The sequence below is a fragment of the Labrus bergylta genome, chromosome 3 (assembly GCF_963930695.1).
Source record: "Labrus bergylta chromosome 3, fLabBer1.1, whole genome shotgun sequence".
Lineage (NCBI taxonomy): Eukaryota > Metazoa > Chordata > Actinopteri > Labriformes > Labridae > Labrus > Labrus bergylta.
Genome location: NC_089197.1, coordinates 15399391 through 15416730, shown reverse-complemented (window position 1 = coordinate 15416730; position 17340 = coordinate 15399391). Strand labels below are relative to the sequence as shown.

General features: G+C 40.9%; 1 protein-coding gene across 2 annotated transcripts in view; it reads left to right on the top strand.

Moving 5' to 3' along the window:
• homer2 (homer scaffold protein 2) overlaps nucleotides 1-17106 on the top strand; it is a 31404-nt gene extending 14298 nt beyond the window's left edge. For both annotated transcript variants that reach the window (XM_020637892.3, XM_020637890.3), the window contains exons 3-9: nucleotides 6346-6477; nucleotides 6797-6889; nucleotides 7665-7804; nucleotides 10245-10407; nucleotides 10986-11096; nucleotides 13555-13635; nucleotides 15245-17106. In XM_020637892.3, coding sequence (XP_020493548.1) covers nucleotides 6346-6477; nucleotides 6797-6889; nucleotides 7665-7804; nucleotides 10245-10407; nucleotides 10986-11096; nucleotides 13555-13635; nucleotides 15245-15433 — 909 coding nt within the window. In that variant the 3' untranslated portion in view covers nucleotides 15434-17106. The remainder of the gene's footprint in view (nucleotides 1-6345; nucleotides 6478-6796; nucleotides 6890-7664; nucleotides 7805-10244; nucleotides 10408-10985; nucleotides 11097-13554; nucleotides 13636-15244) is intronic.
• The last annotated feature ends 234 nt before the right edge of the window (nucleotides 17107-17340 follow it).

Genomic DNA, 17340 nt, shown 5'->3' with positions numbered 1-17340 from the left:
TGCTGATTTTTTTTCCAGTTAATTTAAGTAAGGCAAACGATGTGGGTATGAGCAAAGTAACTGTTAACAAGAAAGTGTTGAGTCATATCAAGTAAATGTTAAATATAGTTCCTGGTTTGTACACTCACTGTGAGGGAGACAGGTCTGTCCAGAACAATAGTCTGTGCTGCTCTACACACTAACTGTGACAGACCGTCAGCTTATATTCATCTAGCTGTGATGGCTGGGAAACTCAATGAAGATGATATGCCAGGTAGAGGAACGTATCAGCACTTTTGCCTCTCAGACAGCCATGCAGCCGGCACTTCAACACGGTGAAGAGCTGTCTCTCTATTTTCTGAATTGTTCCAAGTGTAACTTGTTAACTTTCCAAGCTAAACAAACTTTGAGTGATTCTCTTTATGAATGAGAACTTTTTCTTTTCTTCTAAATTTAAACGTGTCTTTTAAAAACTTTTCTTTAGGGGCACCGGTGGCTGAGCGGTTAGTTCATGTGTCCTTTGTACAGAGGCTGTAGTCCTAGCTGTAGGGTTTGAATCTGACTTGTGGCTCCTTCACTGCATGCCACTCCCCATTCACTCTCGCCCCAATTTCCAACTCTATCCACTCTCCTGACTCTCACTTAAGGCACAACATAGCCTGAAAATAATTTAATCCAAATTAAAATTTTGGCCCACATGCCGGGTGCTGGTGAGCTACAAGACCTTGTGTCTCCCAAGAGTGGAAACTCTAATTCCTCAGTGTGCGTGTTACAAGTGTTACTGATTGAGGTGTGCCAGATGTTTTTAAACTAGTTAAATGTATAAATGACCACGACCACTTTGCTCCTCTAAAATGTTTGGCTGCCCCGAGGCTACACACTGCAGTTTCTCTACCTGTGTGTCATACAGTTCCCCTTCCACCAAGACAAAGTGTTGGTTGCAGTGAGGATGAAGGGGACATAGCAACCCTGAACTTGAGAAATGAATATTTCCCTACAACATGTTTGAGCTTAGATGGATCATTAAAACAAAGCTGGATGTGTTACACCTCAGCGTATCCAGCTGTCACATTAAGATAATGAACTAAGGGCGTTCACATTAAAGTTGGTACTAGTTAATGTAAATCCCCGACATCAAAAAGTTCATTATTGAAAACAGTGTTTCATATCGCTGTCATAAATAAAGCAGGACAACAAATATTTAGAAGAGATGACTGTCGCCTGAAGTCTAATGTGTTTTTATGGACTCCTTTCAGTGTAAAGGCAGCATCAGCATATTGTCGAGACTTCAGGCTGAATCCAAAATCCTGACTGAGGAGTTTCCTGTATGCTGTGATGCAGTGTTCTCTGTCTGACAGAGCCCATTTGTGTGTCTAGTTTCCAGCTTCAGTTAAGCACAATCCAATATTTCAATGCCTTATGGAGCTCTGTGCGTCACACCAGCTGATTGATTGGTCTAACTTCCTTTCTGAATAACATTTGAATACACTGAAACTCTATTTACTTATGCACATATGCTAATCAGAGCCGGTAAAAGCATAAACCATTATTTCTAACTATGTAAAACTACACCCATTAGCATAATACATTTGAACAGAAATACAGGAAACGGCCTTTACTTTAAGTTTTTGATGTGGTGACTCACCCCCCAACTCTCCCCCGCCTCCATTTGAAAACCAAACTTACTTGAATGTATTTACACTCCTTAATATTAGTCAGATGAAATACATCGGGTCATTAATTGGCAGATGAACAAAACATTTCCAACGTTTCTTCTTCACACATCACACCTCTGCCTGATGAGCAATCACAACTTTCCGTTTTTTTTTTTTCCTGATGAGAGGGCAAAGTGACCATCCTCTGTTTCCTTGGCTATTTTTTCAGTTGTTACACCGCTGCCAGTTTAATCTGTTCATTATCTGTTTGTTACCATCCTCGCTGCCAATTTGTCCCTATTTTTTTAAAATATACGGCACATCCTTCAAAAACAAGGCTGTGGCCCGGTCTGTTTTTTTAACTCATATCTGATAGAATGTTCTTCAATTATGTACAGGAAAAATAAAAATAATTCACTTATTATTATGATTAATGAAACTTACTGCGTGATACCTCCACATTCAACCAAAGACTATCATTGTTAACCTGTTTGATTTTACCCTGTTAGTAGTTTACCCTGGTAGTTCAATGTAACTGTACTTTGCCTCCTAGCTGAATGAATTGTGAAATACCAATCAAATTCCTACCATAAGGTCAGTACTAGATTTCACTTCATAAAGGAGTTCCATTGTTGTAGACTGTACTTACAAACCTTCCTCAACAGCCTTTAACTTTTTCTAATCCAAGATTTCACCACAATAGGGGGGATTATTTTTATGTATTTATGTTTCCTGAACATAACTAATTGTAATGGAATATTACTTTTTTTATTCTGAGATGATCCACTATGTACACATGCCTTTTTCAAGACAGCCCTGGGAGATAGTGTTTAAAGGTTGATCGTTTTCTAAGACCACAGGAATCTGACTGATTGTAGTTGATGAACTCCAACCAGTTAGTTTGCTTCTGCCTCGGTGCCTCTGTGACTGGTGTTTGTGTAAAGGGCTTGTTTTTTTTAAATCAATATTTATGTGTCTACACACTTTCTGCAAAGGGACTGTTTTTCACATTAGGCCATAAGCCAAGAGAAATAAAAAATAGAGAGAAAGAGTGGATGCATAAGGACAGAAGATATGAAACTGAAGCTGGTGTATCACCGTCTCATTCTCCGTTTTATCAGTGAAATGTTTGAATGGACTGTCCATTAACGGTGACGGACAGAATAAGTGTCTCAAATCGAAGTCCCCGGTTCTCTATTTAACTTCACTTTTTATGTAAAATTATCGCTAGGCACATTGTAATAGTAGCTGCGGACTTGTAGGGACACGTCCCCACTGCGCCAGTTCTCAGCCATTTGGTGGCTGGTGTCTTTTTTTTTTTTTCCTTCCAGCCATGACAGATTTTTCAGGCATTTGGTGCTTGATAAGTGATCACAGCTCTTTTCCCCCCCGTACTCCTCGCTCATGTTCTACATCTCTTATCTCACTTACTGACTCTGCAGATTCTGTGCGCTCTGCAGACACATAATCAGCCAAGGATCCTCTCACCTCCCAGTCGTCTGAGTTTTAAATTGACCCTCAAGCCATTGGCTAGCCCGCCTTCCCTCTGCGTCACCTGTGCCACTTGATCCACAGCCCGGCTCACCACCGGCACAGCTGCCAGCGTCACTCCGCTCCCCCCCCCCCCCCCCCCCCCCCCCCCCCAGGCTGTCACGCTCCCCCTCTCACCGACTCACCCACTTAGATGATGCACACTCTTACATGCCCACTTACAGTCACTGCTACAGCCCACGAAGACCGATACTCCTGTATGTTAATACAAATCATCAGCTGGGATTTAACATCACACACAAATTATTTATCTGACAATCCTCATGTTTATGTATTTATGTTGTAGTAGAAAATATCTGTTAAAAATGTATTCATAAAATTGGACTATACGTTTAAATGTATCTCATAAAGTCTGTTTTTTTCAATATTTATTAGTTGCATCATCAAATCTTGATGATTTGATGATGCAACCATCAACCTTTCCATCAACCTTTGATGATTTCTTTTAAAGAAAATCATAAAACAATCACGTTGTCCTTCTTGATTAATCATTTAACAAATAGACAAATTGTCAAGAATAAGTACGGGGATAAAGGCTGTCAGATCAGATGAATCCAAACAGTTTTCTGGGAATCATTTACTGATTTATTGACTTAATTTGTTTTGGCTCAACATCATTCCAATCTCTTCATATCTGTCCACAATCAACTTGAAATGATTTACCTTTTAAAGACATCCACACTTCCTCTAGAAGGCGGTCATTAATCATTGAAAATGATGGTTCAGCATCAGTGGAGTTCAGAGTGAGCTTCAGGTGGTCGGAGCAGGACACTCATGCAGACTGTAGTGTTTGGTTACGTTATCATGTTACACACTACAGACAGAAGCAGTAGCTTCAATTACTTTCTGAACACCTAACATAGACAACTTCAAGACATTTTTACAGTCCCTGTTACAAAATCAATCAATTCTGTTTTATTAGGCCAACAAAATTGAGATCAAATACCTCAATTCAGTCAGTAATCATTGTGAAAAGGTAAAACTCCAAGCAGAAGCTTTGAACATGACACTTAGAGACAGCTCTGACAGTTTCAACTAAACCAAATTCTAATTTGAAGAAATTTGAGCTCTGATTTGCTGATTAACATCATATCATAACTCACCATGGCATGTTCATGTTTTTTGAAGGATACAAAATATTTTATTCTAAATCTTCCTAGCAAGGAAGGCTTTCCCTATTGTTCACTTTTTTGCTCTACATAACAGCCCAGTCATAACAGCATAGCTACTCACAATCGTGATTAAAGTTTGACCTTATCTTACACTTCTGTAAGAGTCAACGTGGCAGCCTCTGTTAAATATTCACTCAGTTACTGGAGAGTGTATCTCAGGCTTTCCCCGGGTTCCTCTGATGAGGAAATAAGTGAATGTTTGTTTTGATGAAGCCTCTTAAAGAGTTGTTACCAGATCACTGGCTCCTTGGTCATTGGCCACTCTCCTTTATGATCCTCTTTATTCAAAATGCAGCCTTAATCAGAGGGTGCTCCTGTAATCTTTCCAGTGAATGACACACGTAAAGGTCTTCTCTAGTTCAGCACAGTGGTCGCTCTCTTGAGAAGCCATTAATATTGTTCTGAATGAGACACAAATATCCTAGAGAGATATTTTGTTGCAAGCTGATGTGCTCATTCTGTTAACTCAGCCTCTGCTTTTTGGGTCCCTTTGCCCAGTAATGATGCAGTTCAAAGTGTTTCAACACCTCAGTCTCTGAAAAGATGGAAAAAGAGACAGTGGGGGCGTAGAAAAGGACACTAGTCTGTCACCGATTTGAGTTCTTGAATCCTGTGTTCAGAGCCATGTTGCTATGAAACGAGGGCTGCACTGTGATTAAACTGTCTTCTATTGTTTCCTAATTGTTGGGCTAATTTGCATGCACATTTTCTAACTTCTTCTGTTTCTTAGCAGTAAGAATGAGTTTGTGTATGTGCACAGTAAAGAATGTCAAATGTTTGTGCTGACTTGAACATGTAGCTGTTCAATTTTAAGACATAGCCTAAGTGAGTAAACACATAGATTAGTGTCGTTCAGTCAGGCTAGAATGTGTTTTCAGCGGTTACTGCCGCGTGCACTGGTTATTTTTGACTGCAGCAGATGTTTTCTGGCAGCTGATTTACTGCATAGCTGCAACAGGTGAAAGTGTACTGTAGCAAATATGGATATTGTAACTTGACCACTCAGAGGTTAGTGGGTCAGCTCTCACCCCTGTGTAGTTAAATGTGTGCTATACTGTCTGTTTAATTACAATTTGAAACCGTGGAACTACAAATCCCACTCTTGCATCCAACAAAGTGCTCTGTGGATGGAAAGTATAGCAGCAACTTGAGTTACGAGAACATCAAATCGACTGAAGAGACAGCACACAATGTGTACGAGTCCGTATAGCAGTCTGAGTTTCCGCTGGTCCTGGGTCAGAAAACAGTCCTAAAGCGACATTTTCTTTTTAAACAGAAAAAGCATGCAACCGTGGAAATGATGGTTTTAAAAATGTATATTTTGACAACCCCAACTGACCTCCCAACGCCTTGGGTCTATTATAACAAAGGAATTATTATTCATACTATGAAGTGCTGCAACTTTTTTCAATTGAATGGAGGGCAAAAGGACAGTGTTTCTGATGTGGCACCTTAGCTTAAAAAATACAGATTTTGTGTTCTGAGATAAAAAAAAAAAAAAAAAAACAACAATAAAATATCGTCTGTAAATGAATCAAATGTGTTTCTGTCTCTAGAGAGGAAACAGAAGGTACTTTCTGTTTGAGTACTCATCAAATAGTGCCTTTGTGTTGTAGAAAGGCTCTTGAACATGTATAAGAATCTGACATCCTAAGAAATGAGTCATAAATATGCCAATTGTAATCAAACTTTTCAGTGTGGGCAGTGTGAAAGACATACGCAGGCTATTACAGATTTACTCTGGAATGAATGGAGCCACAATAGACAATTGTTCTTTGCTAAATCAATAGGGCTATTCAACAGGGGACTGCAGCTGCAAAAAGCTTCTTCTCTAAAATGTCTGGTCCGAAATGCAGGAAGAAATCCAGTAAAGGAAATCTGCCAGTCTGCTGAACCTCTATATGATGATGGAAGTGTCAACATCTGTAGTGATTGTCAGTATGATCCCCTGCTGGCTGTGAAAATAATAAGTGATCTTGTGCTAACAGGTTATCATCAACAGCACCATCACACCCAACATGACGTTCACCAAGACGTCTCAGAAGTTTGGCCAGTGGGCGGACAGCAGGGCCAACACTGTGTTTGGACTGGGCTTCTCGTCAGAGCAGCAACTGGCAAAGGTGAGAGCAAACATTTCAGCAGACTAAAATGACGTCACAAAAAGATCCATGCATCTTAGAGACTCGTTTTGGGACATCTTTATAAATAAATAAAGAGTGGCAATTCAAAATATGTAATTAACTGGATGTCGGCTGGGGAAATAATGCAATCGGTAAAGGGTTGAAGAGTCTATCTGATTCTTAAATCCTCTCTGCAACAAGATGAGTTCATTAGTGTCCAGAAAGCTTTTCAAACATAAGCCACAATGTGTATTTTGCACCACATCTTTGTGTTTCCACTTATCAGCACCGCTCTTTCTCGTCCGTCTCATATCTCCAGTTTGCTGAGAAGTTCCAGGAGGTGAAAGAATCAGCCAAGCTAGCGCGAGACAAATCTCAAGAGAAGGGGGAGACGTTGAGCAATCACTCAGAGGTAAAACATATCTCTCTTGCTGTCTCAATGTGTGACTCATTGAACACCTTTTTCTTTTCCTTTACATTTAGTGTCGGCCTCCACACAGAGCAGCAACCCTGCAGAGAAATAAGCAATATTCTGACTTTAGAAAAAAGCTTTTGGCCTGATTTAGTGTTCAACTTTCTACTGTGAACAAAGGTTGTGAAGCTCTGGTTAAGAACAACAAATCATTCATGCAATTGTGTTAATTGCCATGAATGACGGGTCAAAGGGTACCTCAGGCTCCTACAATACAACCTGGCTGGCGCAGAAGAAACTAAAAGAGGATAAGGAAGTCTGAGGGACTAATAAAACAATAAAAGTCTCCCAGCTCCACTCAGTTGCTCTCAAGGTGGTTCTGCTGTCAGTAAGTAAACAACATTGTTTCAAGGTAGATCCAGCAGTCAGTGGCTGCCAGCTCTGCTCTCGGCTTCTCTCACTCCAGATGGCAGGAATCAGACTCACTCTGAGACACACAGAGCTGCTCAGGCATATGACATGATAAATACTGGCAACAGTTTTCCCTCACTCCCCCACCGCTGTCACAGCTGACGTGTCCAGGGTGTTTACAGTGCTGCACAGAAAGAAGCCCTGGGCCTCTTCCTCACAGTCGGAGCAGAATGTATGAGTCACTTTTGGAGATGTTTTACCGCTCAGACCTTGAGAAAAAAAAGTTGCAGGTAATCTTCAGCTGAATAAAAATCTGACGCGGAAAGTTAAAAGTCTCCCTATGTCCCCCCCCCCCTGCCACCAGGAGTCTGGACGTGAGACGCCCTCGACCAACCAGGCGTCGAGCATTAATGGGACGGATGATGAGAAAATCTATCATGTCGGTCCAGAGGCTACTGTGCTCAAGAGCGACAACGATCGCCTCAAGAGTGCAGTGGATCTGAGGTGAGATTTCACATTCAAAAGAAGCTCTTTGTATGTGATGTGCATTTTCCAAATTAATGTTCACACACAAATGAGTCTGCAGCTCTTGATGATGTGTGGTTTCCTTGAACAATAAGATGAAAACACACAGGTGATGGCAATCTGTTTATTTGGATGTTGAAGCTGAATGGATTCTATGAATGGGGTCATTTTATGATCCTGCACTGCTCTTATAAACACTCATTTCATACACAATGCTTGATCAGAAGCAAATGTCCCACACATTATAGAATCTTAACAACCTTTCTATCCAGCAGCCATCAAAACAGTTCAAGTATTTTTTTCATCGTTAACCAGATGGTTTCTAAATGTGTCTCCCCAGGACTTAAGCTTTACTAAAGCCACGGTGTAATGTGGCAGTATCCATGAGAATCATTGATTTTACTGATTCATTTGGAGTGTGGGAATCTCTTCAAAACACATAACATTTAACTCCAAACACATCAGCTGATGATCGCTTTCACAAAATAATTTTCCTCTAATTGTCTCTGCACCTAACCGCTCCAATGTTCTACCTCTCTGATTTTATTGCTGCTGGGATGATATCATGTCCCCGACGGGCTCAGAAATCATCTCATCTCATTTAATACAGTGATGCCTCTCTTTTCCACCTTTTGGTTATCTCTGGTCTTTAGAATCCAGATGCTGTGTGTATAAATGGGCAATTGCAAGAGCATCCAGATGTAGGTCCAGATGTGTGTAAAATAGTCCCAGGGCATCACAGTCGTCAAAAAATAAATAAATAAATGCGGCCAGCTAATTGAACCAGAAAAAGAACATGGCAGCAACAAAAACAAGTGATGGTGTAATCTGATCCAGGTGAGATATAAGATAGATGAGAAATACAAAAAGCAGACCTTCCCTGGCAACATTTAGGAATTCATACACACAAGGCAGGGAGACTCATGAACATCTGCGTATGGGTTTAGAAAAAGCTTAATTATAAATGTCTGGTTGTTTCTGGAATAATTAACTGGTAGACACTTGTCAATCCCTAACAAGGTGCCTGAACAGGATCAGAACCACAGCACATTCAAATTAAACTTTCCACTAGTAGATGACTAATGAATACATAGTTACATACTTAGATGTTCTTTGTAGTTTCCTACAACCTAATTTAATTATTGATTTATTATTATGTGGACTGTCCAAAACATATCCATGTTTCTGTTTATTTGATCTTTTATCTTACATCAAGTGTGAGCTGTGAATTGGTCACATTGTTATCATGTTGTTAAAAAACAATGGATAATACAAAGAAAGGGTTTTAACTGTATTCTTTGGATCCTTTTAATTCATAGGCCTCATTAAACATCTCAATAATTTCAATAACCCACTTATTGGTTATTGGTTGGTCATTGTGTGACACATGAGCTGCATAAAAGTTATTTTTAAAGTCCTCTACCCTGATTTTGAAGTTGTGATAATATTATTTGAAACCTGTTAATTAGTAACTCTGGTTTACGCTGACCAGCTCAATCAAGGATATTTCAATCACAGTGACTAAACTAAAAAAGAGAATTATTATTTCTGTCTCATTATGAGATTTAAAAACAAAACCTTCGCACATCCATTTCATAAGACAGGTGTGTAGGAGAGCAATGTGTCCATCAAAACCTTCCGGTGCCTGATGAAGGTCTAGTACTGAAACATTGGCAATAAATGTTTGTTTGCAAGTCAGACAGTGTTCAAGAGTTTACCTTGAAGTTATTATAAGATTCAAATTTGGAAGTTCTGTGCAGGAAATGTCTAAAAAATATGACATGAAAGGTCTGTATGAAAGATGTTTCTTTTTAAAGCAGTGGAACAAGCTTACATGGGTGTGTTTATGTGTTTGTGGCTGTCAAGCACAGTGGGGTCCAGCATTGTTTTGCATCTCTGTTGGCCCTATTCCGTGCCTTCACTGGGCTTTGGGAATTAGTTTTGTGGAAGTATGTCACAGCAGTGAAATGGCAGAAGACTGCAGAATGCTGCGGTGCAAGTCTGTCCACATTTGATGGAGCGCAGCACACTTTCACCCAGCCATGCATAAGGAAGGGAACAGTGATGCATACTAAATATACATCACAAGCTCTCCAACCTTATTGATAAGACAGAAGAACACACTCTCTGTGGTATGAAAGATTTAAAAAAAACTGTATGTAGGGTCCGGTCAGCTCTGCAGCTCGTTAGACCTCTCAGACTTTCTCCACTCATTCCCTTCTTTAATGGTCTGAATGTCTTGTGACAGTGTGATGTACATCACAGCTAATTAAATAGTTATGACTGAGAGGATTTTGTTGCATTATGTGTCTTGTCAGTGTGCACATGCCCAAGGCATTTTAACTCTAACCTGTCTACATTTTCTTTCCATTAATATCTTCCCTCCTATATTTACTTCTCTGTCTCTCCTGTCTGACAGCAACACCAACACCAACGCCAAGAAGTGGGAAACGGAGCTGCAGACCTTAAGAGACAATAACGCCCGGCTGGTGGACGCGTTGCAGGAGTCCTCTGCTAATGTAGAGAGCTGGAAGAAACAACTTAGTGTCTGCAAGGAAGAGAGTGACACGCTCAGGGGAAAGGTAAGACAGTCCTGCACAGGGAGGCTGCATAATGTTCACACACACATTGATCCTGCTGGCAAGAAAGGTGCATGTTAAAAGAGACAAAACTCAATTAATATATTATCTGTCCTGGTTTTGTTGTATTTTTCTGCTTTACATTTGTTAAGCAGGGTTAGTAAATCCCTCACCAAATTGTGTTATGTAAGTCCCTCCTCTGTGAGTGAGCAGAGGACTGCACACTTTATTAGTTTGTGTGTTCCCTGCACCACAGTCTGCGCTCCTCTCAGTCCACTATGCATCAAACCATTTTAGTTTCATAATCAATGTGGGCTGTTCCTGCAGCTGGCCTGGTGTTGCAATGATACTTTTCATTTTGTAATATGCTGCAAGCTTCTTTCTTTTGCTAATAGTTCGTGTGGGTTTCCAGGATGACACCCCACACTTCTGATGCAGCATATTTAAGATCCCACTAATGAAAACAAACAGATGAATGTTGAGATAAAAATATTGTAAATATGTTCAAAAGATCTTTTCTCCATATTGTCTATTTCATAAACAACTTCCCCCCCCCTCCCTGTTTTTTTGTCTTCATGCAGATTGCAGAGCTAGAAGCCCAGTGTGCTGAGGCTGATCAGGAGAAGCAGAAAAACGCCCAGCTGAGTGCGCGAGTGCAGGAGCTGGAGGCTGAGCTGAACGACAAAGAGCAGGTGAGATGCCTACACTACACATGTCTTAAAACAACAGGCCCATTGTTGAGAGCAGGGCTGTCTAAAGAAAGCTTGTAAATTAACCCTTTTTTTAAAATATTTTACCTCCTTGAACATTTACTCCTTTTATTCTTTCTTCTTTATAAGGCGATCACTCCCCACCCTGTTATCTCCTGAAGTTGCAGCTCCATTCTCACCTCTTAATATGAATATATCAGTGCAGCTATTCACCTGCTGTCCTTACTCCACTCCTCTCCCTCAGGAGGTGATTATACCTCAGCAGGAGATGACAGGTCTTTTACGTGTGATCTTTGTATAAATCAGTAGTTATTTTCACCAACCGAGCTTAACCAAGACCTTTCACTGTGCACACCAGTGATCGTTTTGTCTAAATGACCTGTTTTAGGTACTTTGAGCATTGCTTATTATTAGTGGTATTGACTGTATTTGTCCTGTTTTGGTACATTTTAACTCAGCTGTGAAAGTCTGACTGGGGCAATGTTAATTCATCCACAGACTTTGTTGAGCAGCAGGGAATTTTGGCACAAATACCATTAGCAGAAGGGCCTTATGTCCACTGCATCCATCGTCTATAATCAAAACTAGCTGACTGTCAGCTCAGCACAGCACTAATGCTGCTGTTATTTCTAATGAGGAGAAGCCCTGCTCAGCCACACAGTCTTTGACCTTTGTTCCTCGCTGGTTAAATGCTGTTTTTGTCTGCAGACAAATGATCAGGATTGACTTCAGCGGCGGTCTTTCTCCCTTTTTACTCCAATAAAGTGGCCATGTCTTCCAGTTAGTCATGAAAGGGAGAAGGACTATTCTGTGTGTGAATCAGAGGGAAAGATTAACTCCACAGATTAAGTTACCATAGGTGAAAAAGATTTGATGCATGTGTATATATACACTTCTGTTTAAACAGCAAATGGCTGTATTTCAGTATTTTTGACATGTTTTCCTTCTGGACATTTAGATAATTTAAAGCACATTAGCTAAAGGTAACAGCTAGTCTTTTGGGGAAATGTGTTTATTAGCATCCTTGCTAAGAGTAAGACGAGAGGATAGATAGCACTTTCATATCTGCCCAGTAATGTGAGGCTGAAGCTTCATATTAGCTTAGCATTACTCAAAACACAGCTAATCAGCCTGGCTCTTTCCAAAGGAAACAAAATCTACAAACCAGCACCTCTTAAGCTTACTACTGAAAATAGTAGGGCACACAACCTCCTGTAACACAACAGGGTACAGATTATAATTTGTGGTTAATGTAAATCACATTGTATGACTACTTTGTGTCAGGGTTGTTGGAGCAGGTTATGTATCTGGATAATGACGCAAATTAAGCTTTCAATGCTTCAGGACACAGGCACAAGCAAATGTGATACTTTTTCTTGATCCTTAAATATGTTGACAGTATACTTTAGGATGATTGTTTGGACGTGTAGTTGTGACTGTTCATAGCAGTGTCTATGTCTACGATGGGTAAAGACCCTTTCCCTGAGGTAAGCTGTGTGTGTGTGTGTGAGAGATATTCTAGTTTAGCACCTGGCAGCCGGAGTATTAATAGAGCATATTTCTTCAGGGAGCAGTAAATCATACACAACAGCAGAGAGGAAGCAGTTTAAGCTGAGCTGGAGCTGTTTTTAAAAAGATTATAGTCAGAGAGTCAGGTCCTTTTGGAAGCTTCAGCGTCTCCACAGCCCTGTGCATCAACATTAAGGATCCTGACAGCGATCGGGGAGTCTGTAGGAGGAAGTCTCACTGTTTGCAGAGTGTGATACAGCAGCAGAAAGCCCACAGAGGCTCCTGTGCCTGGCGACTCACCTCTTTCTAGGAACACACATGCTCAAATCCCCCATTAAAAACCTACCTATGAATTATTAAGCAGTCAACGCGGTGTTGACCCCAGCGCTTGACCACCTGTGAGCTGCACAGCAAAGCAGCAGCAGGTGACTACAGAGACTCCTCCAATTATTCCTTATTGTGGAAATGCATCAAACTATATTAGATACAATGAAACTGTATATCCTGGGTTTAGCTCAAAACAGCAGCGTTGTGGCTTCAAAGAGAAAATAAAACTTTAGTTAAGATGTGATAAATATGCAAGCAGAAAAACAGAATCAAGGCTGAATCTTTTGATTGCGGGTGCCTGTCCTCTTTAGCTTTGGAACTTTTCTGCTTTGATGAATTGATTGGGTGCGGGTGCATCGTGTAAATAAGATAAAAGAACACAAGGCTTTTTTTTTTTTCTTTTTTTTAAATAAAAGCACAAGGTATAGACCTGTTCTATGGGGAAAGATATCCTTGAATGACTTCTGTTGGGATCTGGCTCTATATAGAAAATAAAATTAACTTGATTTTCAATGGGTGGTAGGGGCTGCCGTTGGGAGGGCGGGGTGCCTCCGTAAAAAAATGGTTGGGGAAACACTGTTTTTTTTTCTTTTATGCCTCTCAGGAGCTGGAGAATCTGAGGAAGCAGGCAGAGATAATCCCTCAGCTCATGGCAGAGTGCGAGTGCATCACCGCAAAACTGCAGGTATGTTCAAAGTACACAGGAATCTCACAAACGCCCTCATTTGTCTCAGATGTGAATCACAGTTGAGTATAAAAGCATGGCAGAGAGCTGTAAAGCTTGAAGCACACGTGAGGATGGGATGGCTGTCACAGCGAGGTAACACTTCATGCTGCGAGGCAGAAGCAGCGCTTTTAGACAGACGTATAGAAAATAAGACTTCCTATTCAGTATTCTGCCTGAAGGCTGGTGACACAACATTCCTATCACGTGTCTCACTAACGCACATTGTGGTTACGGTATCTATTAATAAAGGTCCATCCCTGCTACAATGTTGAGTGGATTATTACCTTTTTGAACAGGTTTCCTTTTCTTCATCTGAGAAAGAGAGATACTTCATCTCTGTCATGGCTCATTAGCTTTCTAGCAGCACAGATTTGATAGCTGAGAAAAACCCCCCAGCAAGCCCTGCCGAGAGCTTTAATGACTGTTTCATAACATTTCTGTCGCTGTGTGGGTCATGTCTGTGAGCGGAAGATGGGTGTGTTTCCAGAAACCCTGGAACAAAAGAGATTCACAGACGTCGCCTCCCGTCTGTCCTCGAACAAGGAGCACCTGTTCTTCCAGGCATTATTGAGAAATATCAGACTCTGTAAAACCAGAAGTGCCAGGCTCTGTAACCGACTCTTTGCCCCAAAGTGCCAAGTCTGACATGAGCTGCATTGATAGTGACGCTCATGTCGGCCTGTTCAGACTGACTCAGAGCGGGATTCTATCATTCAAGCTGTCATGCATGTGCTGCCTTTCAAGTCGAGCAGAGAGGAGCGTAAAACCAACAGTGGCATGCCTGAAGTTCTTGTGCTTCACAAAGTTGAACTGCCTGGTTTGTTTCTGCAACAGCCTGCTGGGTGAATGAGGGTGTGATCTGAACCGGCTGACCCAGGAGTTTATCTAACCAGCTATCCAAACTGAGGAGAAGCATAGACAAAGGGGTTTGAATACCTCTGTCTATCTACCGGGCCATGAATGAAAAAATGCAACCCCCATTCATTCAGATACAAACGTATACTGTGCTTTCTGAAGGTGAATCCACATACTCTTCCTCTGTGTTTTGGGTCATTGCTTCCCTCTATTTAAAGACGACACCCCACGTGGAGATCAGGTTTCAGGTTTTAGGAGTCAGCTGCAGGATACAGTCATGCAGACGCAACACTCATTTAGCACTCCTATTTTAAACCCCTCCCTACAATGGTATCTTCAGCATTAACATGTCACTCGTGTTGCCGACTTGTCTGAAACTCTGCGCTCCATTCCTCTCACACATGTACATATCCTTGACATTATGCTTAGGTTTCAGCCCTGATGATGTCAGACAATTTTTTTTTTTGTTTTTTAGTGTTTTGGTGAAATGCTGAAAAGCCAGCTGAACTGCTTTTATCCCATTTTTGACAGTAGCTGTAAGAAGCTCTGTCTCTTTTTTGGCATCTCTGCTAAGAAGAAGAGTAAAAAAAATAAACCTGTTCTACAACATCAAATGCTTGACTCCCTTCTGAAGAAATTAAATTCTTCTCCCTGTGTCCTTCTTTTACTAGAGTGTAACCATGCTTTTTTCCCCTCTAATATTTGTTTACAGGCTGCAGAGGCCAAGAACGGTGAGCTGGAAGGCCGGGTAGGCAGTCTGCAGGTTGACATCGACGACAGCCAACAGAAGCAGGGCCAAATGAAGGGCGAGCTGAAGAAGTTCATGGATATCCTGGATGGAAAGATTGACGAACTGCATGAGTTTAGGCAGGGGCTCTCCAAGCTAGGCGTTGATAACTGAGAAAAGTGGCACTGAGTTGAAAGGGTCAAGAGGTCAGGTATGAAATGATTCACTACAGTTTGTCTTCAGGGCAGAAACTATGTGGCACCCACTCCCCCCAGGTGATGCCCACTCAGAAACTATCAGCTTTGGCTTCTAATAAACACTACCATGTGAGAAAGAGAGGGAGAGGGAGATACTGGCAGAAGGAAGGCCAGAATGCTACACCAAATAAATGGCTCTTTTTTTTTTTTTTTTTTTTTTTTTTTTTTGTGCACTGGCATTCTGAAACTTTATCAAGAGTCACACTTTGAGCTTACTGGTCTGTTTCTTGGGGGGGAAAGGCTTTCAAAAGCTGGTGGTGGGTTCTTAGATTCTGTCCATCTCTACGGGCAGTCTGATTTTAGGGTAGTAGAGGGGACTTCAAGGGCTAAAATGAATAACACACAAAGACAATGCTGTTCAGCATCCATCGAGTAATAATCGGTGTTAATCCTTGTGGCCCCCCAAAGAGAATTAGAAATCTTTATACCGACTGTCCTCTCTGTTGCCTCCCGTCTATCTCAGGTGTGTTAGGAGACAGTTTGTACTCATTAGATTATATGCACATGACAACCGGCCGTGACACAAAGTGCCTCCAGGTGAGTCTAAACCCACCTGGCAAGGAGAACTGGCCAAGTGATGACCATCACCATAATGATAACTTGATTTTTGTGAGGAAAAACCACTCACTAATGCATCGAGGTGCCGCAGAGACCACCCTGAGGATGCAGATGTGGTTTGTGGATGTGAAACAGGTGTTTACTGAAAACACCCCAAGGAGACAGTCCTTCTCAGAGTAGTTTTTGTGCAAACACCTTTTTGATTATAATTGCATAAAAAAAGGAAAACTCTCGTCTCAGGAGCTTTCCATCAGAAACATCCAAAACTATGAAAAATACTATGATAGGAATTGATTTTGCCATGTGTGTAGTGTGGTGTTCAAGGGACTCTGTGTGTGCAATAGTATTGTTGTCCATTTGTAGAACAAAGACATGAATCCAAGGCTGTTTCTGTGCTTCCTAACGCAGCGGTTTTTGTTATGGTGGTGGTTATTTTGGGTTGAGGGGAATTAGTGCTGCTCAACAGGTGAACAATGTGAAAGTGTACTTCACTGAAAAGATGACATGGGCCTTTTTCACTGCTAACCTGTCAGATTCTTATTTTTTGTTTTACATATTTATTTATTTTTGGTGCCTCTCTGCTGTTAGTGTTTCTAGAAGAAAAAAAACAAGTTAATCAACCTTAACCTTATGTCTCTATAAATGTACAATAATATATATATAAAAAATACCAAACTGTCAGAATTCAGGGGTTGTGTTTGCAGAATGATGTAATGCTGCTTTTGGGAAATCCATCTTTATTCATGGTACATTTAAGATCACAGGCTCATTTGGTAGTGGCATATTTGCTGGGTTATATATGATGTTATAAGCATATTTTTTCATCACTGTTTTGATCTTGTTAACATGGAGATATTTACGAACTGATTCATTGCTTCTCTCTGTTTAGCCCTCCTGTTCATAAGTCACCCGAACCTGATAACACAACGTATGATCCTTCCTTTTGAACCAATGCCTCTTGTGCACTTTTGTGACTCCTGTTCAATATTGTAAAATAGAACTGACAATTGTTAAAATTTAGTTTAATTACAATGCTGAGTTAGTGTCTTCTTTTAAGCAGTGGGTTGTCACATTTTGACAGAAGCTCCTCAGAGAGGAGAGGGGAGGTTTTGCTAATCCCCACCTAGTCACAAATCAGTGTAACAGTTATGTAGAGAACTTAAGTGTTGGAGCTCAGAAAATCTGCTGACACTGAAGAAGTCTTGAGGCTTTTTTTTTTCCTGGATGAGAAGCACAGAGAAGGAGGTGCAACAAAACTACAGTGCC